Source organism: Rhinolophus ferrumequinum, chromosome 25 (genome assembly GCF_004115265.2).
Source record: "Rhinolophus ferrumequinum isolate MPI-CBG mRhiFer1 chromosome 25, mRhiFer1_v1.p, whole genome shotgun sequence".
NCBI lineage: Eukaryota > Metazoa > Chordata > Mammalia > Chiroptera > Rhinolophidae > Rhinolophus > Rhinolophus ferrumequinum.
Window position 1 is genome coordinate 12,445,442 of NC_046308.1, and position 25,125 is coordinate 12,470,566.

General features: G+C 45.7%; 1 protein-coding gene across 3 annotated transcripts in view; it reads left to right on the top strand.

Annotated features, from left to right (window-relative positions):
- The window catches only part of CCDC60 (coiled-coil domain containing 60), a 128,332-nt gene that overhangs the window by 35,805 nt on the left and 67,402 nt on the right, over positions 1-25,125 (top strand). Inside the window, exons 1-2 of one of the 3 annotated variants that reach the window (XM_033097136.1) lie at positions 19,328-19,453; positions 23,919-23,998. In XM_033097136.1, coding sequence (XP_032953027.1) covers positions 23,952-23,998 — 47 coding nt within the window. In that variant the 5' untranslated portion in view covers positions 19,328-19,453; positions 23,919-23,951. Of the gene's footprint in view, positions 1-19,327; positions 19,454-23,918; positions 23,999-25,125 lie in introns of those variants that run through there. The other 2 variants (XM_033097135.1, XM_033097133.1) reach the window with 2 other exon arrangements.

Here is a 25,125-nt window from a genome sequence, read left to right on the forward strand (position 1 = left end):
TGGAACACTCCCTTAATAAATGCACTTTTGTCATTACTTGGGTCTCAGTGGAGATATCACTTCCCCAAAGAAAGCTTCCTAATCCTCCCTCCAAGTGTCTCCGCCATCAGTATTTGCCACGCTTACCAGACTTTTCCATTGTGGTACTCACCATGATAACTAAATAAATGTTAGTTTAATATCCTCCTCTCCCCACCAGACTATCAGCATATGCACTTCTCTTGGATGTTAACGTACAAGTGGAATTGCTGGATCATATGGTAATTCTAGTTTTAATTCTTTAAGGAACTGTCACACTGTTTTCCACAGCCGCTGTACCATTTTACATCCTGCAAGGGTGCCAGTGGGTTGCTTGGCATGAGTGAGTGTTCAAGACACCTACCTGTCACTCTACTGCTTGGCTCCACTGCAGGACACAATTTTGCAAGGGGTAGATAGAGGCCAAAACTCAGGACGGGGCCCTGGAAACACTCAGAGATCCATGATTTCAAGAACAGCTAACTCAAGCCCTCTTGGTCATAAGTAGCACAAACCCTTTTGGAGAAGCTTGATTGAAAGGGGGGGGATTTTTCCTGAGAACAAGGGGTGTCAGCAGCGGAAGGCGCAGTGCAGGCTGCTAAGAGTGGTCCCACGACCAGGAATATCATTGGTCTCTTCCCAACCCTTCGTCTTTCCCCACGTCCACTCTCTGCAGACCAGCGTATGTGGAAGAAGGCAGCTGCTCCCAGAGGCAACGCCTTCTCCTGGACAGCTCTGAAGTATGTGACACAGTTCCACCCTCTTTACCTCAGCTGCAGGCAGAAGTGGACACCTGGCCCAAGCTAGGCCAATCAGCTCTTCCCTATGAACTTGCAATTGAGGCTGATTGGTCGTGGCTGATTTTCTCCTCTGGGAATTGGTAATGATAATAGTAATATTTACCTTGTAGGATTGTGGTGAAATTGGATAAGAGAATTCATGCCAGGTCCTTAGCCCAACGCAGGGTACTTAGCACGCACTGGTATTATCCCTGCCATCCCTAATACTAAGTCCCCTAGCACAGGGCCTAGCACAGAGGGGTGCTCAATAAATATTAACTGGATGAATGAATGAATGAATGAACGAATGAATGAATCAATCTATCAGTCAAGAAGAGAATGCCATAGGCTGCAGTAACACAAGCTTTTTGATGATGGCCAGTTACAGCAAAGCATGGACTGCATGGTTGTGTAGAATTTCTCTCTTCCAAACACTAGACTTTGTGTCCTAAATACAGCCAAGCTGAATATCCCCCAACCCGGGATCGCACGTTAGGAGGTGCAGGTGCTATCGAAGAGTTTTGAGTGCTGCCAGGTGCTCATGATACATTTTATAGGTCGTTAAACCTCTAGTTAGACAAACTCAATCATGTGCATTCGTTAAAATGAGATTTGGGCCATTTCAAAGATTAGGCTCATAGTGCAGGAAATATGGTTGAAGTTCTCCGTTGACAGGGAGGAGGGGGAAATGGATTTCCCCGGAGCGTCGGAGAGTTCCACAGCGCATTTCTCCTTTTATAGTTCGTATGGTCATTCTCTCTTCCAAATGAGTCCTTGTTCTGCTTTCACTATTCCTAAAGAGTACTGATTTTGTCTTGCGTCTCCACCAACACCATAGGCTCAAAAATGCACATCCTGGAGATTTGTATCTCCATTAAACAGGGGAATGTTTATATTTTTAAAATGTGGCTGCAAAAAAAAAAAAACCCACAAAAATAAACGACTTTTGCAATGCACCTTGAACAAACGCAGACAAACGTGATGAATCAGCTTGCCCCCAGAGAACAAGTCCCAGTGGACTGGTGCTAGTGGCATTTCCTCCCAGTGGTTTAGAAAAGAGCTTTTGATGTGCTACCTGTGTCCACACCTGGGCAGGTTTCAAGGGGAGAGAAATGTCAGTCCATAGCTTCCTGCTTCTGTGTGACATTTTCTGTGAAGGGATCCAGCAAGGAAACAGGACTCATTTAATGGAACTACCCTCAGCGGTATGGACAGGATGACAAAAGGTCAGACGGCCTTTTCTGGTCCAACCAGGGTACAATGAAGCCGTCACTCTCCCACCCTGAGGGAGAGTGCGCTCATACGCACCTTCTCTGGTCTTGAAAACAGTGTTTCATAGTCCTAAAGCATCTGGGACCTAAACAGTTTTGAGCCTCAAGACCCCAAAACAATGACACGTCCTTAACAGGCCCCCAGAAAATATTTTTGGATTAATAATTAGCCCTGTTAGACAACACAACAACAACAACAACAACAACAAACTAGATCCCATTTACCGAGAGCTTGCTACGTGCCAGGCACTTTATGTCCACTGTCTAATGGTCACAACCATGCTGCAAGGCAGGGTTTATGAGCAGCTTCACCTTTTGATAGATGAGAACATAGAAACTCAGAGGGATCAAGGACTTGTCCAAGGTGACTCCACCAGGCAGCGGGAGACGGAGGATTTGAAACCTATGTCTATGGGACACAAGTCCATACTCTAGCTTCCCGTCCCCTCCACACCTCTTTAGCTTCTTACATTCACTTCCTCCAGGTCTTCCTGCCTGTCATGAAGGAAGCAGAGGGTCATTTCATGGCCAGAGGGGTCCACGTTCTTGGCATCCACCCACTGCGTGGTAGTCCATGCAGGGACCGTACTTCTTGGCGCCTGCTAAGCCTCCAGAGGCCTCCAACTGCTTCCCGGAGACCCCTGAAAGCACAGTCGTACTTTTCATTGTTCCCAGAGGTGGCAGGCTTCTGGCTGTACAGAAAACAGTAAAGCTCCTGGGTGACCAAGTCATGGTATGTGTGACCACATGGCAACTGGTCTCCCCAAGACCGATTACCTTGATCTTTCATGTCCTTTACGTTCTGCCACCTCCCAGCTGTTGTATCTTCAAGAAAACGGTATCAGTTCCCTCCACCTTTCATTACATGTTCCCTAGAGCCATTTAGTTAACCCCCAACATTAATTGATGCCTTACGAAGACCAGACCATGTGATCTCAGGAGCTCACAACTGGTATGAAAGCAGACGCATCAAACAAATAACTTTAGTGTGTGAGCTCAGTGTTCCAAGGAGAGAGAGATGTTATGGGAACAAACTGAGGTATGACTAACATGGCCAGCAGAAAGGGCAGTCAAGAAAGGGGTGCTTGGGAAGGCTTCACGGTGGTGGGGACATTAAGTCTTGAAGGACGAGGAAGAGCTTTCCAAGTGGGAAATGAGACAAAGGTCATTTCCTGCAGGAGACAGAATATGTTCCCAGGGGTACGCTTCAAAGGGGTATATTTCAAAGGTGTTTGGAGTGATTGGGACACAGGGTGGGTAGGGGCAGAGGGGCAGCCAGCAGATGCCGTCGTGAAAGGCTCTACAGAATACCCTGAAAAATGGGGACTTTGCTTAGAGGTGAATGGGAAACCATCGAAGGTTTTGAGATGAGTGACAGTGAGGTTTATTTTATAGAAAGGTGCTACAGCAGTCTCCTAGGACCACCATAACAAATGATCACAAACTGGGAGGCTTGCAACAACAGGAATGTCTTCTTTCACCACTCAGGAAGTCAGAAGTCCAAAATCAAGGTGTCTGAAGGGTTGGTTCCTTCTGGAGGCCCTCTGGAAGCATCCGACCCACGCCTCTCTGCTAGCGCCTGGCGGTTGCCTGCAATCTTTGGCATTCTTGGCTTGTAGGCACATCACTCCAATCCCTGCCTGCGTCTTCATGTGTTCGCCTTCTCTGCTGTCCTCTCCTTTTCTTATAAGGACACCAGCCATTGTGTTTAGGGCGCTCCCTAATCCCTCATCTTAACTAATTACATCTGCAAAGACCCTACTTCCAAATAAGGTCCCATTCTGAGGTTCCAGGTGGACATGGCTTTTGGGGGGAGACCCTATTCAACCCATAATAGATCATGAAGAGGCAAGAACGTCAGTGGGAACCCAGCCGAGAAGCCAGTTCCAAAGAGAAAAAAAGGCCTGGATGTGACAGTAGAACTAGGGACCCATCACCACACCAAGGACCTGCTCACGTGGGTCTTTTCTCAAGTGGAAGGAGGCTATAATGACACAGTGAGTCCTGCTGGAAGGGACCTTCAAGATCAAATCATCCACTTTTCCTCTGTTTACCAAGGAAAGTGGTCACAGACGCTGTGAAGTGGTGGAACCAGTATTGTACATGATAATCTGTCTTGAGGATCCCTTTATATTCTTTAAATTGTTTAATGCATACTGGCTCCTCCTAGTACGGTTTCGTTTAGATGGGGCCTTCCGGAGCTGAGGAGCTTATTAGCAGAGCTCATAATTGTCCTAATAGCCAACATTTATTAAGCACACACTAAATGCCAGGTGCTATGAGAGATGCCTTGAATTTATGAGCTGTGATTCTCACAATGTCTCTGAAAGGAGGGCCATGTTATGCGTGTCTTCATGTTACAGGGCAGGAAATTGGTGCTCCGTGCGATGATAACTTGCCCAGGGTCTCCAGGTGGGGAAGCGCTACTGGAACCAGGGCCATGGGATGCTCAAAGCAGTTAATAATAATATTAATATGAATAATAATATAATAATAATAATAATAATAATAATCCTACAGTAAGAAAAATATACAGGATTAGGGAAGTGGGTTATGCAAATTTGATGAATTCAAGTGGCCTCCATTTATCTTGATCCCAAAGAAGTTGTCTCCATGTCCCTAGCTTGGGATTAAGAACGAGTTCTGGAAGCGTGATGACAAACTGGGGTCATCCCCCCAAGCTGTGGGTGGCTCAAAAGGACATGCACATAGGACCCAGAAGGACACGCTCCTGTCAAGGGAGGGGCCAGGGCTCCGATTTAATTGATCCCCATCTCCTTGCCAACATTTCCCTTGCCCTCCCGTCTGTTCTGTTCGAGAGAAGCCTTTTCCTCTCTGGGGACGAAGGGACCTTTTCAGTTCTAGTTTATTCAGAATGAAGTTCCTTCAAACGAGTGGCCAATTTCTTTTTTTCCCTTTGAGCCCGATGTGCGGAGCCAGCTGTTACATCAGGAAACTCTGCCAACAGAGCCTGTTGTGCCCAGATCTCATCTGGTGTCTGCTTGAGCATTTGTGTGTGTGTGTGTGTGTGTGTGTGTGTGTGTGTGTTTTCTCTTTTAATACTTCTAGGGATTTTGCCTTTTAATTATTCTTCTTCAAAGGGAATCTGGGACTGGCAGATGCAAAGATCAAAGCCTCCAGAGGCGCTGGGTCCCTCCCTAACAGCCCCAGCAAGCCTCCAAGGACACAGAGGGCAGGACAGGGCGGAGGGGGACGCCGCCATCAGCCTGACTCACCTCAGCCCTGCCTCATCCCACAGCTTCCTCCGCTCCTCTGCCTTTGCCCCTGGCGGCTGCCTCTGGGCGCCCTGACCAGTCTACTGGTCTCCTGGGTGAGGCCGGAGGAGGAGGTTGCCTCTGGGGTATAAGCTGAGGATGGAGCAGCAGGTCCTGGCCCTAAAACATTCCCCAACACACGCAACCTGGCACATCCCTGAAATTACACCACTCACGAAGCATCCCATTGGGTTAAGTATGGCCTACTCCCTACATCCTGTTTTCGGTGTGAAAATGCTACTAGGCTGAATGATACCTTATGAGACTCCCCCCTTAGTATACATCCATTTGCAGGTTGGTTTCCACAGGTCAGAGCAGCATGAGGATGTTTGGCAACTTGGGGTGGGGGTCAAGGAACAATTCATGGGAAAGAATAAATACTTAGACATCACTAGGGGAGGAAAGAAGGAAGCCAAAAGTTAGTATGCACCTACTACTATGTACCAGTCCTTTCCATATATAGTATTTCTACTTTCATAACAACACTCAAAGGTTGGCGTTATCATCCACATTTTATAGTTGACTCACCCAAATCCATCCCAGCTGAGTCATATAACCCAGTGGTTATTAGATTTTAGCAGGCATAAGAATCCCTAGGAGAGCTTACTGGAGATTCCTGAGCCCCTCCCCCAGGCGTCCTGGGCTTGTATGTGGCCCATGAATTTGCAGGTATAAGCTCCTAAGTGGTGCTGATGGTGGTGGTTCAGGACCGCAGTTGGAGCAGCACGGCTCTAGTGACAGCAATCTTATTCACCTAGCCAATGACTGGCTCAAATGATGGGCCAGCCCGAGCCCATCTGGGCCAATGAGACATGAAAGGACACTTGCCAGGAGCTTCTGGGAAAGAAGCCTTGAGCCTGATTGCTACCAGCAGCCATTTTACAAACATGAGAAGAAGATGTCCAAGGATGAAGCGGATTCTGTGGACAGCTGACCCGGCGGGCAGCTCAGTGACATGACACAGCCTCTAAGCCAATCCTGAATCCTACTCTAGACCCCCTCTTATATGAAGTAATAAACCTCCTTCGTGTTTAAGCCAGGGTAGGTGGACTTCCCTGTTAACTTTCAGACATTATTGTCATTTTCAAATGAAGAAAGAAAGGTTCGATCCAAGACCAAGTTCACATAGCTGGTGACCCAGGTCTGTGCAATGCCAAATATGCTTCCAATTTGTCACACTGCCTAAGTGACTTTTTCTCCAATACCTGATGTGACTCCCCATCTACTTTGGCCCAAGGATTGGGGGCCATAACCCCCTAATCTCCCGTTCGCAAGAGGTTAACACTTGCATCCATCCATCCATCCATCTATCCATCCATCCTCAATACTTCCATGCATCCATCCATCCATCTGTTCATCCACCCACCCACCCATCCACCCTTCCCTTCACCAAGCATTCATCCTGTGCTCGCTGCATGTCAAGCTCTGTGCTCAATACTGGTGATTCGCTGGAGGACAAGGTTCAGTCTTAACCCTGAATGAGCTCAAATCTACAGGAAGAGACAGCCCCAGGAGCTCAGCATCTCCTTCTACATTCCCCAGACTCTGGCATTGCATTCAGTCCCCGATGCCCAGATGCCCAGTCCTATTTACTTGGCAGATAATAAAAGCCCAATCTTCTTTTATTCAACTCAGATTTATACACCTTTGGAAAGTTGGAATTTTTTTTTTTTTTTAACATCAGTAAAGCAATTCAAGATGTTCAGTAACAGGGATTATATAAATATTCAACCATCACATTTCCATGTTTATAGAGCATCAAAGTGCACTGCACATTATAAAACTTCTAATTAATCCTCGTAATGCTCTGGTGTCATGAGTAAAGGGCAGATAATAACCCTACTTTACCGATGGGACCAACGGCCACTGTAATTCAGCGACTTGCCCGTGGTCATGTGGCAGTGCACCTGCATTTTACACCTTCATTAACAGTACAGCTTATTAATTATAACAATTACATTAACAACTAGCATTTATTGAGAGACCCCATAAACCAGCTCTGTCCTGAGAACTTGACACACATTAGTGCATTGACTCTCCATCACAAGCCTGTGCAGTAGGCTCTGTGCACGATGGAAATGAAGCTCAAAGAAGTGTTGTGTTTGCCAGAGACCCTGGCCAGTGAATGCAGATCTATGTGACTCCAAATCACATGATTCATTGCACCTGCTGCTGGCTGTATGTGATTGTCTGGCATCTTCTGCTGCTTTACTGTTTGACCTCAGGAAAATGCTCAGCTTCTCTGGGCCTTGGGTTGCACATCGGTTAGTGGGGCAGGGAGAGTACAGACTTTGGAACCAAACTGCAGTTTGGATCTGAACCCCACCTCTGTCCCTGGTCATGTAACTGTATGTACCTAACCTCTCTGCAAGTTCATTTTCTACTTGTAAAATGAAGTTAATCACAGTCCTATCCCACAAAATGTGTTGCAAGGGTGAAATGAGTTAATACGTGTAAAACGCCTACGGCAGCACCTAGCGCTCAGTAAGCATTCAATAAATGGCCATTTCCGTATACCTGTCATGTGACGGAGGGGCTGTGTTGGGCAATCTCTCCGTTCTGATGCTCTTGGATGATTCCAAACGGCCGCCTGTGGATTTTGGTTTAGCCACAGGGAAGCAGTATAACTCTCCTGGGGTACAGTTTGGGGTCCTCTAGACAAAAATACTTGCCATGTGCTAACAACATTATGGCCAAGAAGACCCTTTTAATTGCAAATGCTAGAAAAACCCAATTCAAAGTGGCCTAAGCAAAAGAGCAAGTTGTCTCAGGTAAACAGAGCCCATAGATAAATCAAGCTGCAGCTTATGATACCTGCCGCTCCTTCCTCACCACTCCCCCAACCCTGCCCCATTTGTATGCTCCACTTGGACTGAACCATCTTCAGTATCAAGTTCTCGACCACCTCCACGTCTTTGCACATGCCATTCCTTCTGCCTGGAACACTATCCTCCTTCCTCCTCTTTTAGACCCCTCCTAGTCCTTCAAGAACCCACTTGGACAGAGAAGTCACTTCCTTCATCCAGGACTGCCCCTCCGCCCTTGCTTGGGCAGAAGTGTACCCAGCCCTCAAGTCCACAGACTATGTACAAGGTGTGATCAAAAAATATGGTGACTGTTTAAATTTTTAAAATTTTATTGTAGTAAAAGACACATGGCCATTAATCCTCCTCAAAATACACCCCCTCACTTCGAACACACTTATCCCATCATTCTTGCCACTTTCTGAAGCATTTCTGGAAGTCCTCTTTCATGAGTGTCTTTAGTTGCGCTGTCCTGGCTGCCTCGATGTCCTGAATCATTTTGACTTTGGGGCAGAGCCAGAAGTCGCATGGTGCCAGATCCGGTGAATAAGGTGGATGAGGACACACTGTTATGTTTTTATTTGACAGAAATTGCCGTATACCAGAAGCGATGTGTGACACAGAGCGTTGTCATGATGGAGGATGATTTACGGCACACTTTAAAACATACCTTCTCTCAACCGTAGCTCACAGCCAACTGACTGCACTGAACAAGTTGAAACTTGTCACCCACTGTTTCGAAGGTTCGATGTGCCGCTTCCCGTATTGAAGATCCCTGCCTTTCCATTAGATGGCACGCGGCAGCAGCATTCACCATATTTGTTGATCACAACAGAAAAGCTCCATGTCACGCATCGCTTCTGGTATGGCAATTTCTGTCAAATAAAAACATTGCAGTGTGTCCTCATCCACCTTATTCACCGGATTTGGCACCATGTGACTTCTGGCTCTTCCCCAAAGTCAAAATGACCATGAAAGGTAAACGTTTTGAATCAATTCAGGACATGGAGGCAGCTATGACAGTGCAACTAAAGACACTCACAAAAGAGAACTTCCAGAACTGCTTCAGAAAGTGGCAAGAATGATGGGATAAGTGTGTTTGTAGCGAGGGGGAATATTTTGAGGGGGATTAATGGCAATGTGTCTTTTACTGTAATAATTTTTTTAAATAGTCACCATATCTTTGGATCATACCTCATATGTACCATGGATGGTAATTTGCTTAATTGTCTGACTACGCCCATGAGACTCTGAAGGGGACGTTTGGGAACCTAACACTGGGCTGGCATCCTCAGAGGAGCTCAGTAAACGTTTTTTGAATGAAAAAATATCCAATACATTCTGGACAGAGGAGATGATTCACAGACAAATCCAAGAATCAGAAGAACCAAGAGCCAGGTACAGAGTGTGAGACAGAAACGAGACGGCCCTAACAATTGTCAAGAGGCCCCAATGTTGATGGAGACAAGTGTGTCTCACGAGGTTAGGCAAGTAGGGCACACTTCAATCTCAACTCTAGATAGGATCTTAAGCCCGCCCAAATACCATGTCCCAGCAAGACCTAGAAGGTATGCCCAGCAGGGCCCCTTTGGAACAAAGACCTCCCCACCTCCCCACCAAAGGCACATCCAAGATGGTTCTGCAGAAATCTTTGCAGTTCCCACACAGAATCTTCTGCTCAAAAACACAAATGCTCGCTCATCTACCTCTCCGCTATTTGGGCCACCTCCCTCTAATTTGTACTACGAACTGGCTTCTCCCTTGTTTAGCCCCAGGAAACTGTGAAAATGAACATCTGGCACCATTCAGGGCATCCAGGCTTTCTTTGGAGAAGGGCTCTCTGTTCAGGCTTTCCCGTTTAAAAATAATAAGTAGATTTAGCTTCTTATTTTCTCCACCCCACGCTGCCAGCCAGTCGTGTCCCGTCTCTACTCGCCCTCCGAGAACCGTGTTTGCTAACGACGAGAAGCAAGGTGTTTTGCTTTTTCAAACAAACCTGAACCCCAATTAAGTTTCTCAGCAACTTGGTACTCATTGGTGGCGACCATGGTTTCTCACCTAGCACCGTTATTGATTTGGTCAGAAGTAATTAAGGAGGTAATTCTCACCCAATTACATTTCCCTCAATTTCCTAAGGTGGCTAAGTCCTCTCCCCGGCTGCATTTTCTTTTCCAAATTAATTTTGTCTTCACTCCGAAGTGAGAATGGATATTTGTGTTTGTTCATTTTCGTGGGAAGAAAGTGGGGCTCTGTATTTTAATTCCAGCTAGGGCTCTCAACTTCCTGTAATTTGTTTTTTAAGTTAATGTAAAACTTACACAGGTTTAACAGAAAACAAAACATGGGAAGTCTTCGACCAAAGAGGAACCCCTTCTTCTTTGTCTACTTCTCACTCTGGATGCCATCCCCCAGGCAGCAACTAACTCCTAACACTTCTCGTTGGTTCTCCCAGGGATCCATCTCTCCAAACGATTTAAGTTTTGCCTCAGTTTCTCAGTTTACACGTGTAAGACTTTAATGTCTTTCTGCTCTGACAGATGAGGATCTGGCTTCTTTTCATCCTTACACACTCCCCACCCCCCACTCCCATCCCCCCAAAAGTATAATAGCATTGCCTTCAGTTCCTCTACTGGTTCATTCTGTAACTTTTTTTTTTTTTTTCCATTCTGTAACTTTTAAAAAGACACGATCAGGGCAGTGAAACTCTTCTGTATGACACTATTAGGATAGTGGATCCATGTCATTATACATTTGTCCAAACCCATAGAATGGGCAACAGCAAGAGGGAACCCCCATGTCAACTATGGATTTGGGGTGACAATGGTGTGTCCGTGTAGGTTCATGAAGTGTAACAAACGTCCCGCTCTGCGGGGAGACACAGATAATGGGGGAGGCTGTGCCTGTGGGTGGGGGCATGTGGGAAACCTCTGCACCTTTTGCTTGGTTTTGCTGTGAGCCTAAAACTGCTCCAAAAACAAAACAACGTCTTAAAGCAACAACCACCACCACCATCTAGGTTACACTTGCATTTCTCGCCCCACTCACCACAGAGTATCTTTGACCCCTTCCTTTGTAGAAGGGATTAGCTCCTCCTCAGCTCGCCACATGTCTTTTACGACTATTTGCACTGTCAAGACTGAGAACACCCACATTCTGCTCTGGACCCGTAATTCCATCTTCCAGGCTTTGTCATGAGTTGGGTGTAAATGTTGAAAATCAATTAATGTTACAGTTTTGTTTTCACCCCTTCGTCCTCTCACTCAACAAGTAACTGCCAAGAAACCACTCTGTGTTTGGTATTGTGCCAGACCCAAGATGCAGTGTGACAGGGTCACACTCCCTGCATGCATTGCGAAGCTAGAATTTAGAGGAGGAAAGAGACACACACACAATTTACAACGTAAGCATAATAGCTGCCTAAATCGGTGGTTTTGAACTTTATGTTAAACATACAAATATGAAACATCCTACAGAGGTAAGCCGAATACAACAAAAAATACATCAGATGGAAGTTGCTTGACTTTCTTGTAACCTTGTTAATACAAGCAGAGCCTTGGTGCTCGAGCCTCAGCCCACCTTCCTTCCCCACGGACCCTCAGGCTGAAGCCAGAACACTGGAGGATTCCACAGACCAGGGAGCGAGTCCCTCCTGCAGGGACGGACGAAACACAAGAGGGTTGCAGCTGTGTTTCGTGTTTGGAACGCTCCTTCACCGATAGGAAGCCTTTGCAGCACTGGGTGCATTTGTCCAGGACACACTGGCTGGAAACACCAGTCTGAGGACAGCTGGGAAGAAACATCTGCTCATCGTGAGCGGGGCCAGACCAGTCATCACGATGCCCACGGGGCCGGCGCAGGGCCACGAAGGGGGATATTCTGACTGTACTTGGCATGAATGTCCCATCCGGGTAGGGAGGGGTGTGTGTGTGTGTAAGGGGGGGCGTGACAGCACTACAGGCCACATTGCCAAGTGCACCGGGAAAATCAAAATTATCCAAACACACATGCATGTATACACACCAATTAAGAAAGTCCCAGATTGTTCTTTTATTGACTTTACTTTGCAAACAATTCAATAGTTTGTTTACTGAATGATCACCATTGGATCTCTTTCCCTGCCTACAGAGCCTTGACCTGTCACCCGACCCTCCCTGACTTGGGGGTTTCTGAACCTGTAAAATGGGCATTTAAGAACATGTATTTCTTAGGGCTCCAGCTCAAAGTAGCAGCAAGTGGCAGGACAGGGATTTGAATCCAACTCTGTCTGATTCTAAAGTCTGTGCTTTTCCTGTTCACCTGAAGCTGAAGCGGAACAATAATGAATGCCAACTACAATTTTATATATATATTTACAAGAAGCGGAGTACACCATTAGGAATAGACACAGTGGAAATGTAATGGCTGTGTGCGATGTCGGGGGGGTAGTAGATGGGGGGAGGGGGGTTATCACTGTGTGAGGGATATAAATGATAAATGTCTAACTATTACATTGTTTTGTGCACCTGAAACTAATTTTTTAAAAAATAAAGTCTGTGCTTTTCAGTACTACAATCTACTGTCTCCTGTGGTCGCTCAGTTATGGGAAGACCTTGTTGCAACCAAGTCATGCTGGGGCCGATTCAGGCCCTGAAATGGGCCAGCACTTTTTCCTCGCCAATGGAAAAGACTGATCTGCGTGGCCCAAGCACTCCATTAATCCTGCGTCCAGGCCCTAAAGAGAAATTAAATGAGTTTATGTAACCCAAGTCACCCGCTGTTTCCTGCGGAGAGCTTCTTCCTCCGCGGCTGTGTGTTAGGTATCTATTGCAGTGTAACAAGTTACTCTAAAACTTAGTGGCTTCGGACAGCAAACATTTATTAGCTCTTAGTTTCTGTAGCTTACCTGGGGGCCTCTGGCTCAAGGTGTCTCTGGATGCCACAATCAAGATGCCAGCTGGGAATGCAGTCATCTCTCTCTCTCTCCTTCCCATATTTCCCACCTCCCTCTCTGACACTTAATTCAGTACCTCAGACCTTATTCTATTCCATCCTATTCTCCGAGCTCCAGTCCAGCATCAGATAACTGCCTGTTATCTGAGGCCACCACTCATGCCTCTGGTTCCAGGTTCAAAGACTCATGAGCTTGGTGTCATCTTTTCTCTGGCCTCCTATACACCCACAACACTCTGGCACTCTCCCAGGTGCATCGGTTATGGGGGGTAATTGCTGCACAAACAATAGTGCCATTTGTGTGAAGGGGGGGTGCTTGTGACGGGAAAGAAGAGTGTGTGTGTGTGTGTGTGTGTGTGTGTGTGTGTGTGTACACTTATTAAACAATCAAATCTCTCTAGAAGGATACACAAGAACTTGGTATCCTTGGTATCTCCAGGGAGGGAAGGGAATGGCTTAAGGACAAGATGGAAGTAATACTTTATAACTTTCATAACTGTATACCCTTTTGTATGTTTTTAAACCATTTGAAAATACTACCTATTCCAAAAAAAACTAAAACTAAAACATGAAATGAAATAAAACCAATGCCTCATCTTTAGTCCTTAGCTAGGGCTCTCATCTCTAAGCTTATTTTGCTGAAGCGGCTTCTCCTGGCTTTTCAGAAGCATTACCAGCTTTGGGCATGTTTTCGCCTGTGTGTGTGTTTGGGGGAGGGGGGGTGGCAGAGGAACCTTCATCGCCCGTCCCCCTCCCCCATCCTACTCTACGTTCCAAGTCCTCATGATTCCCTCTGTTTGAGATATTTTTCCCTCCACTTTTTGTGTTCAGCGCAGTGTGCACCTCTGAACCTTCGGCCCGAGGCTGGGTTTGGTGCCTGCACTTTACCACATTGTCATTGAATTGTCCCTTTCATACCTGTCTCCTCTACTGGGCTCTGAGCTCTTTGAGGACAGAGTCAGTGTCTTGTTCAGTGTCACATCCCAGCCAGTTTTTAACTCACAGGAGGTATTTAAGAACTATTTCAGCTAGTCTTGCCCTTCATTCAAGCTCATGCTATGGTCCATGTCACTTGGCGTCGAACGGCATCATGCACACAGCATCACAAGTCATCTCGCAGCAGCCGTAGAGTCACGTGTCGGCTCCTTCCAGTAAGAATTCAAGCCCCAACCAGCTCTTCTGCATCTGGACTCTTTCACCCTCCACCACTGCCTTAAATTTGGCTCTTCCTCTGCTTCTCATGTGGAAAATGGAGCGAATAGTTATTAACCAATGGGAGGCTGGGTTCCTTTGGACCTTCTGGGGGTTCACTTGGATTTTGCAAAGATGGCCAACTTCGTCTTCTTTCAGGAAGAGAGAAACAGAACTGAAGCCACATGGGGACTTAACCCCTACCTCACATAAGCTTCCCCCCAGGAGGATACTGACAATACGAAAAGGGACTGACTTTCTTGGGTCACAACTTGTTTCATTTCTCTAGGATGAACTGCCAAATAGTTTGTTTCATTTTCAGGAAAGGAAGTAAAATCATGGTGTAATAAGCAGCGGCGGGAGCCCTTCAGTCAACTAGACTGGCTGAACTGATTCTCCCGCTTTCCAGCTGGGTGACCTCAGACAAGTTATTTCATTAATCTGAGTGTCAGGCTCCTCAGTCACTTTACCTTTTGGGGTCATCATGAGGATTCAGTGAGAAAAGGCAGGTAAAGTGCCCAGCGTGGAAGTGGCAATTGTGTGCCATGGTGCTGCTTTTCCTTGCTGGGACCATGGCAGACATTGCTAATCAATCAAATAACGCTTTTCTGATGAGATGAGACTGCAGGGAGCTCCAGAGAGCCACTGCTTACTAAGGGGTAGCCCTGCACGTTTCCAGACACATGGAAGGTGCTGAAAATGTAGGCGCTATTATAGTTGTTAAACAGAAGTACCGTTGGCAAGGTTGTTGTTACATCCTGGGGCCGGTGTCACATCCTGAAGCTCTTCCAAGACTCTGCACAGCAGCCCATATGGAGTCCCATTGGCTACTGGTGCCCAATAGCTGGACGGTAGGCCCCTCACAGCTAGTCTTTCAAAACAGTTTATGAGTTTATGAGATGAATGTATTTCATTAAAGTTTCTCTCTCTCTCTCTCTCTCTCTCTCTCTCTCTCTCTCTCTCTCTCTTTCTCTCTCTCTCTCTCTCAAACTGGGTGGATAGCACTTTCGCCGCTGGCATGCCAACTCAATCCCAGAGATAATGGGGGCCCATTGAGGTTGGTAGCCAATTTCCATTTCAATCAAAGTGAGAAAAGTGTGAAATCAGGACTTGATTAAAAGCTATGGCATCTAGCGCCACCTACTGTTATATTGCTGCATCGCCACCATTGCTGACTCGCAGGGTTGTGGATGGCCTTAATCCGCCCTTAATGAGTTTATTTGGGAATAATTTTGTAATCTCACTCACGTCACATCTATCATTTACAATTTATGATTCAATTTCGTAAAAACTCCAGATATTCATGATACAGTGGCAATGACAGAACCATTTCCTTGGTACGTTTGCTTCACAAAGCCCTGTGTACTAAGCACGCCTCTTAGTTCCGTCACAACTCTTAGATGAAGACCGGGCAGGTGCCAGGTGCGAGCCCTGAGGTACAGAGAAGGTGACTGACCTGGTGTCACACAACGAGTGGAACGAGGAGCTGGGACTCAGAATCCACATCCTATCGTCCCCCTGCATCTGTCACTCCTCCACCCCTGGCTCTCACCTTGTCAAGCCCCTCAAAGCACAATTCCCTCTCCCACAGTGCCAGCGCCTAATGTAGATTTCTCTGGAAGTTGCATGGAAGAGATGGCAGGGAGGGTTACACTGCATCCCATGGAAGAAAAACCTATAAAACTGTCCTTTAAACCTGCGCTTTTTTTCCCCCCTGGATGCCAGTTCCTCCCTCTCCTGGCCCCAAGGCTCCCTCCATAATATATGACTGTCTTTATTAACTGGTACCGTTCATCCTCTCTCTGTGCTCCTCCAATATCCATCTTTCATCCTCATCTTCCTTCTCAGCAAACCAATCACCCGCCTTAGAAAACAGAGAGGATTTAAGAAAACAAATGATAGTATGACATCTTTCCCTCTGACATGAAGCATTGGAAAAGACTGTATTTTCAGGGAGATGTAATGGCCGAGGGCCCAAGTTTTAAATACAAGGAGACTAGATGTATCAGTCAGAGTTCTCTGGAGAAACAGGACCAATAGGATGCATGCAGGCAATAGGGATAGATAGCTATAGACATGAAGAGATGTATTATAAAAAAATTGGTTCATGCAATTGTGCCAGGCTGATGAGTGCCAAGATCAGCCGTTGGCAGACTGGAACAGGGAGAGCTAGTAGGGTAGTCCCAGTCTGAGTCTGAAGGCCTAAGAACCAGGAGAGTTGATGGTGTAAGTTCTAGTTTGAAAGCCTGCAGGCTTAAGACCCAGGAATAGTCAATGTTTCAGTTCAGGAAAAAAAAACGGATGTCCCAGCTCAAAGGCAGTGAGGCAAGAGAAGCTCCATCTCACTTGGGACAGGTCAGCCTTTTGCTGTCTTCAGGCTTTTAACTGATGGGACGAGTCCCGCCCACATGAGGAAGGGCATTTTGCTCTACTTAATCTATCAATTTACATGTTAAATTCATCCAACAACATCCTCAGAGAAACACTGCATGTGAATGAGATCACTCATTCCAGGTTATCCCTATATAGGTAGGTACCTGCCTTATATATACGACTTATGACCAAAAACAAAAACAAAACCCTTCACTCTCTCCAAAGGAAGTATCCATCATCACCATAAAACCACCAAAAGCGTAAATATCGGTGTGCAAGCTAACTAAGCTCTCTCTGGGCTGGCCTGTAGGCTCGTGCCGTGGATCCTACCTACTCTCTGCCTATCTCGTTCTTTATAGCTTCTCCATAATAAGTCTGGAACTTGTTCGTCCTGTTCTTTGCTCTTCTCACACGGCACATGGTCTCGCTTACCCCCCCCCCCGGCACCACCCCTCCGTGGAACGCCCCAGCTGTTCTCCTGACGTCTGTATCAGCCCAAGCACATTTAGCAGGAATCCATTTCCATCTTAATCTGATTCTAGGAAGTAGATCATATTTTAAGAAATAACAAAGACAGGTTTGGAACATCCTCTTACAAAAGACAAGAGAACAACAGATATTTAAAAGATTGGCTTTCTGGCCACAACCGTCAACAAAATCATTCTGATTTTCTGTCATATGAAAATTTGTAGGACAGCATTTAACAAAACCCAGTGGGCAAGCTTTGGAGGTAGTATCTATAAATTCACAACTAGCAACTTCTATCCCTTATTCAACCCCCACTATGCAAAATGGAAGGGCAGGGGCAGAACGAAGTAGTGGATAAGAACACATGCTTTGATGTCACTTGAACTTGAGTTCAGATCCAGATTCTTCCACCTGAAGAATGTCATTTTCACCTTGTGAAGCCTCAGCTTGCTCCTCTCCATAATGGGAATAACAGTATGGCAAGGTCTAAATGGAATCATGTAGCTCAAAGAAGAGCAACTCAGGATCGTGTCTGGCACGGGGGTGAGCAATAACATTGTTGGTAGACACCCTTAGCTGTGTTTCACAGATGTGGAAATCGACTCCGGGAAGGTACGTACCTCACCCAAGACTACCCAACATCTAAGTGACAGAGCCAGAACTCCAACCTGGGTCTGTCAGACGACAAAGCTCTTTCCATTCATTCCTGCCACCTCCCACTTCTCAGCTGTCACATTAAACCAAACCACTTCCAATGCTACTATGTAAACCGGCCCAGCACGTGAATAGTAAATGTGCATATACCTGCCCCCAAAATCAGCCCCACCCCCTCCTCACTATGAGTCTGTGCTCTCACCTCCCCACACACATTTATCAGCTTTGAACCTGACACAGTACAGAACATCACACAACATTTCTCACAGTCCTGCTCTCAAAGACCCATTTACAGATCAACTAGAGAAAGGACACATGTTGCACGAAAAAGGTAGACAGGGCTAAAGAGATTGGACTTTATTTCCCAGGAAACCAAAAAATGGAGGCATCCCCCCCACTCGGCAAAGCAATGGAAAAGTGGAAGGCTCATAGAGCCAATGGCACTCCCAAGGGAAGAAGAAAAAACAGTTAACTAGGATGGCTTTTAGGAGCCCCGGCTGGGAGCAGTCACAGAAAACAAGACAAAGGACATCCAAAGAGACGGTGCTGGGGTTATACTTGGCTTTTATTTTCTCCCTTTTTTTTTTCATCTTTTCCTAATTTTCTACAATGTTCATTAGTTTCAAAACCAGAATACGATCTTAAATGTAGAGTTGAATTGCAAATGTGTTACCTACCGTGTTTCCCTGAAAATAAGACCTACCCCGAAAAGAAACCCAGTTAAGATCGTCAGCCAGACGGATGCATTTAGTACGTGACGACAATGTTCCAGAAGAAGATGACATGACTGTATTTGAATACATGTAGATTGTTGTACATGAAAAAATAAGACATCCCCTGAAAATACTCCCTAATGCATCTTTTGGAGCAAAAATTAATGTAAGACTCGTTCTTATTTTCGGGGAAACACAGTAGGTAGGGAGATATATTAATCAGTGTCAGTGGGGAGGAAATATTTAGCACCAGTTTGTTTATTAACGATAAGGACCTATAGGGTGTGGGACACAGAACACATAGTGTGATGCAAGAGGAAGTGGTCTGCAAAGATAAGGAATATACAATACCTCCCAAGGGAAAGAAACTGGGAGAAGTAGGAGGGTTCTGGATTTCCTAGAAATATAGGGGTTTTGATAATGATTCAGATGGAGAGGGAGAAGGGGGGAGAGAGAGAGAGAGAGAGAGAGAGAGAGAGATCCCAATTCTGGATAAGCCTCTAAGTCACGGAAAATTCTGGGAATCTCAGGCTTAGGATCAAAAGATAAAGAATATATAAAGTTACCATCTGCAAAGGCGTCCTTGATTAAAGGGAGAACCAGCTTGGTAGTTCAAAAGTAGCTGGTCAGCGCCTGAAGCCAAAGCATTTATATAAGCTATAACCATAATCATTTGTTTTTGACCCTCCTTCCCTTTCCTGCTCCCCACAGGGGGCTGATCCTTGCAAACTACATTTCCCAGGTGCCCTTGCCAGCTGGCTTCCAGGTAGGTTCAGCCAATAGGAGACGCAGCAGGAAATTGCAGAGTGAGAGAAAGAAAGAGAAGTCAGGGCATTTCTCCCTCTCCTCTCTCTCAGCTTCTGGTGGCACCTCCAACTGAAACCACCTATCTACTCCATGAGAACAACTTCTGCCAAGGTGGCTCAATTCCAGAGTTTGTGAGGACCCCTTCATCCCTTAGTCCCACCAGCCCTGGAGGTGGTAGAAGCTTCCTTTTGCTAATCTCTAGCTTTTCTTTGCCGTCCCCTACTTGGCTTTTTAGCTCTTTCAACACCTTTGTAACTGCTCCCCTATATTAAATTGCCTCTATTGAACTACCCGGCATGAGCTCTGTTTTCCTGCCTAGACCCTGCATGACACAGTGTATTAAAGTAAACTATTAACTTACATGATTCCAGACATTTAGATTACTCAGTTTAAACCAGCATTGAAATCTTACGTTTTGCTTATACTGGTAGAATTAGCCAGAATTGCTTTACAAACATGAGAAACACTATTATTTTATTAGACAAGTAATATATGTAAATTATTTTAAAATTAGGAAAAGAGATAACCAAATTAAAAATTACTGTTTACATATAATTCAAGCATCCTGAGATAATATAGCTATTGACAATTTGTTATATTTGCTTCCAGCCTATAATATAATTATACATATTCCCTGCCATATATCAATATTTTAAAATATACCTTGTTTCAGATCATATAAAGTTTTAGAAATTATGAACATAAATTTTAAAACTCTCTATGATCTAAGTTCTCTATATTTTATAACATGCATTTTAACTTGAAATTGTGTTTCTTTCCATATCAATAAATATACATCTATAGCGACATTAAATAATAGCACCAAATTCAAATGCATCACATACCTCTGTCTAGATAGACCGTGATTTATCCCCCCAACTGTCTATTGCTGGACATTGAGATGTTTGTCACTCTTATTCACATTTGCTGTTATAAACACCCTCATGGGTAAGTCTTTTCATCCTTGTTGTATAATTTCCTTGGACAGAAATGGAATCGCTGGGGTAAAAGGAAATGTATTTTTCAGGCTGGTCATACACATGGTGAAATTGCCGTCCAGCAAGTTTGTAGAGAGAGTGATTCTTGGGTGCTTTGTAAACTTTTAATTGTGTTAATATCACATGGTGTTTGTAAATGTCCTGACAACCAGAATTCCCTCATTCAATGCCAGTTGTCACCACTGGCTTATTATAATTGTAATTAAACAACAATGAAAGTGGTTTCCCGAGACTCGACTGCAATGCTGACATAATTGCGGGGTTTGTGGGGGAGGATCTTGTCCTGCTCAAGCTCCGTGTCAGGTTGAGGACACAATTTGGCTTTGCTGCTGGAAATTGTTCAGCACCAATTCCGGTCAATACAAATGTACTCTTTTATAGTAGTGTGAATCCTGGTGTATAGGCAACTATCGCCAGGTGGGATCTGGGGGGAGAGAGGGAATGCTTGAAGTGTAGACAGTAGCATAGCTGCTGAGGAGGCTGTAACTTGAGACATTTAGGAGAGTGACAGGTTACTGGACTGTGACCGTAAGCAGGGTTTCAATCATGGATTTCATATTGTCTGGCAGGGAAATTTGAGTGTGTTTGTTTTTTCCGTGTTCTTAAGTATATTTAATTCACAGTGTCTTTTAAGAAAGTGACTTTGGTCCTGAAGGAAAGAATTAATGGGGTGTTCAAAAAAAAAAATAGAGGGATGAGATAGAGAGGCCACCTTGATTTCAAATGTTTGATCTCAACATGGTCAGTCTCGATGCTTTCACTGCAAAATGCACCAGAATGGAGGTCATCTGAACTGGATGCCCCAAAAGGGGAAGTGGTGGGGACAGAGGACGAGTTAAAATAATTCTTGATCGGTTGACTGCCTTGGCACACCCGAGGGAGGGACATATTTCAGAGAGAAATCTTGTGATTGCAGGAAAAAGAAAAGCCAATTCGAACTGGTTTAAATAATAAAGGAAATGTGATGAAAAGTCTAGGTTCTTAGTGAAGCTTGATTAGTTCAGCAAGGCAGCACGGGACAAGTTTTTCTTTGACTCTCTGCCTTCCCCCACATCTTCTTCAGCTGGAAAATGGCTCCCCTCCTGGGCACAAAATGGCAGCGACCAACTCCCATGAATGTCTGCTCCTCTGGTCATAGTCAATGAGGAAATAGAACTTCCTTGCCTGTGCTTCCTTAGAAGATCTAGGGATCATGCTTCCTAGAAGCCCCAGGAAAATGTCTGCTTGCGTCTTATTAGCCCAAACTGGGTCACACGACCATCCCCAGACCAGTCACTGTGATGGGGGTTGGGCTCTGCCATTGGGGACCACCCCTGCTGCCAGTACCATGAGTATCTCCTAATGGTGCAAGAAAGTGTAACCAGGGAACTGGTATGGAGAGGGAGGGTGAAGGGATAATGGGGGAGGGAGAAAAGCAAATGTCTATTATGTAGAAGTGTTTTCAAGTATTCCTGAAAATCCTGACATGCCTCCTTGGAGGTCTGTCTCTCCACCCACTTCACCCATCCCTCAAGATAAAAACTGATAGATCTGCCATCAATTTTCAGCCCAGGGGTTGAAACCCTTTAGTGGACTGAGGTGAGCAAGACAGGTTCCCTATAAGTCATTCTTAATAATAGCTAAAGAGATGAAGTTTAGAAATGATTTCACTGTTTCATCGCCAGTTGAGCTTCTTCAAGGCTAGCCCAGATTCTTTTGTTTTGCGTCCTATTACTTAATTTAGTGGGTAAGAAGAAGCCGCAATGATGGGGAATGGCCATCAACTCCCAGCCTGCACCTGAGCTGCCTTGCCCAGAACATGGGCTGGGTGAGCCAGGAGAAAAAAGGCTGAGAATCAGAACGGCCAGGACCCGTCCCTTCACTCCACGCAGACTCCACATTCCATCCCACTGCCCAAGCGCAGATGTCACTCGCCTTTGATCCAGCCACACTCCTTACCTCCCATGTTCCATTTCAAAGGCACAGAGAAGCAGGCATCCAAGCCCAACTTCATTTCAGAGAAGGTGCGTGAGGGTAACTGCTGGGAAAACACCACGCCTCCTCCTCGCACCTGTCTGTCCATATTATGATTTCTGTTCGTGAGTGCCTGACCCGTCCTCATTCTGCCTTCTTTCCTCAGGGTTAACCCAACCCTACCTACCACTCCTGAGACGGGGCTTCCAATCAGCCTTAGTCAAACTTCACTTGGCTGTTTAAATTTTTCAATTGTTTCTCTTTGTTTATTACATATCTGATGAATACTTATTGCAAGGTAATAGGAAATTCACATAAGCAAAGAAAAAGAAATAAAATTTGCCAGGATCCCACCCCTGGAGAGAATCACTGCACTTGGAGGTATGGCTTTCCATGTCTCTTGATATGTGTGCATCCACATAGATCATTAAAAAACAAAACAGAATCATCTGATACATATTACTTTGTAACATGTCTTCTTACTCGAATATATATATATATATATATGTATGTATTTACATCATTATATTGTCATTGCATTTAATTGCTGCACAGTATTCTATTGTTTCGCTGCATCATGAGTGTTTAAGATGTATAGGCGGTTTCCAAGAGTTTGCTCTTAAATCAGCGTCCTAGTGAAGAATTTGTTGGGGAACCTCTGTGCCCACACAGGCATACTCCCACAGGACGCTTGACAACAGAAGAATTGTTCGCTCCAAGGGCACACACACGTGTACAGCACTGACTGTACAGCATTGACTGACGAACTGCCCTTCAGAACAGTCATCACGATGTACCTCCCTCCAGCTGCACCTGAATGCATTCATTTTCCCGTAATTTCTTGGCCTTTCCTTTTATTTAAAAAAAAACACCAAACAACTCCTAATGTTGCAGGAATTTAATTTCAAGACAGGATAATCTAGATAATAACCTTGTTATTGTGCCACCAAACTGGTGGCTGAGAAAAGTGACTTTCATATTAAAATACAGTTCATTTAACTCTCTTCTTTATGTTGACCTGGTATCAACTTCTGAGTAATGAGTTTAAGTCTTGGGAGGTTTCGTCTATGGCTAGGCAAGGCAAATGAATACAGTGAATACAAGAAGGGGAAGGAAAAACCCAGGAACCATTACCTGGATAATTCACTCCTAAAATCCTGCTGGGGGGCCAACGAGGGGGGAAAGTACAGTTGCATCTCTACATTGACGAGCTTCAGCTCTCCTAATCAGCTACCTATGCTGCCAACACTGATTGTTAACATTTAATTCTTTGCTTTACATTGGATATAATGCTAATAACAGAAGGCTCCATTTTCCAATGCTTGTTGTAAGTCAGAAATTTGGCAATTAGTTTAATTATCACAAGGTAGGAATTATTCCCCGGGTCTGCTGAAGAAACGGAGGCCCAGAGAGGTTGAGTAATCTGTCCAAGGTCACACAGCCAGTCACCAGACAGAACCAGGATCAGAGCGGAGGTCTGCCTGTCTCCAAAGCCCTTGCTATTTCCATCATGCCACATGGTCCCGTTTTGGTATAACGGATGCTGTGCTGCCTAGAACCACCCCCACCCCCACCCCCAACCTCATCACACATCTCAGATAAAACGCAGGAGCCGCCTGCAGCCTGGTTCCACTTGTAACAGATGTACTAACACTCTTTTCTTTCACTGCTTGGCTCCCCCTCAGGTCCCAGAGAAGTCAAAAAAGAGCATCAAGTATATGGACAAGGAAATAATAAACCTCAAAAAGGACCTTACTCGAAGCCGGTGAGTAAGCCCCGCATGGAATAACCCATGGACGACGACCTGACAGGGATTAGCAGGCTACGGGGTGGTGCCGACAATCCTTGCAAAGCCCCACTGGTAGCCCCCCAGCCCCAAACATTAAGCAGAAGACTTACAGGAGGGTAACCCTGTAAGGATCCACTTCCTGGTTGGCCTTTTCCGAGTACCTGTATCAGACTGACAGCCCCATTCGTGCGCACACCAGTCCCCTGCCTAGAATTCCCTCTGCTTTCCTACCTGGACCTGAATCCAACTCAACAGAGTTCCCATGTGCTCCAGAAAAACCTCCCCTCTTTCCTCCAGGGCCTATAGCACGGGAGCAGAGAGTCAGCTAGACTCGGTCTCAGATACTGGCCGGCGACCTGCTGGCCCGTGACACTGGAGGTGTTCCTTAACTTCCCCGAGTCGCTGTTTCCTTACCAGTAAAACGAGTATAACGTGAGGCTGTTTGAAGGGCTGGGTGAAATAACGCACATAAAGTGCCCCTGACACGGCCTTGAAAATAGTGCCATACGTATCCATCCATCCCGCCCCACCTTCCTCCAGATAATGTGAGCAAATTCAGGTCTAGGACCATACTTTATTTATCCCTGTGGGGCAAGATGAGACTTGTTTTCCTCTCCCCTTTACTACTACTTGAGACCTGGAATGATCCAAGGTGGGATCGTAAATGGGGCTCTTGGCAAAGCAACTCAAGGCGGAGTAAGAGATGGAGACTCGTTTAGCACAGCACATACCAGGATGTGCTGGGGGGGATGCAGGCAGCACAGATGCCTGTGAGTCTTACGTGTCTCCCACTCTGAGCCACATCCCAGCGAGACCTTTCCTTCCTTCACCTCCATCACCTACAAGTTCCTCCTGCTCCACTGCTCACCTGCATCTCCACCCTGGACCAGTCCAGCAGCACAACTGGATGGAACTGGATGACTAAGCCCAAGAGGAGGCAGGAAGGTGTGGGCATTGAAGGTGGGGCAAAGGAAAGGGGTGAAAGGGACCAAGGAAGGGGTCAAGACAGGGCCGCACTGACCACAGGCGGGATGACTGTGACAGCCCTTGGAAGTCTCCGGACACCCACTATCCAGCAGAAACATAAGGTAAGAGCCACGCAT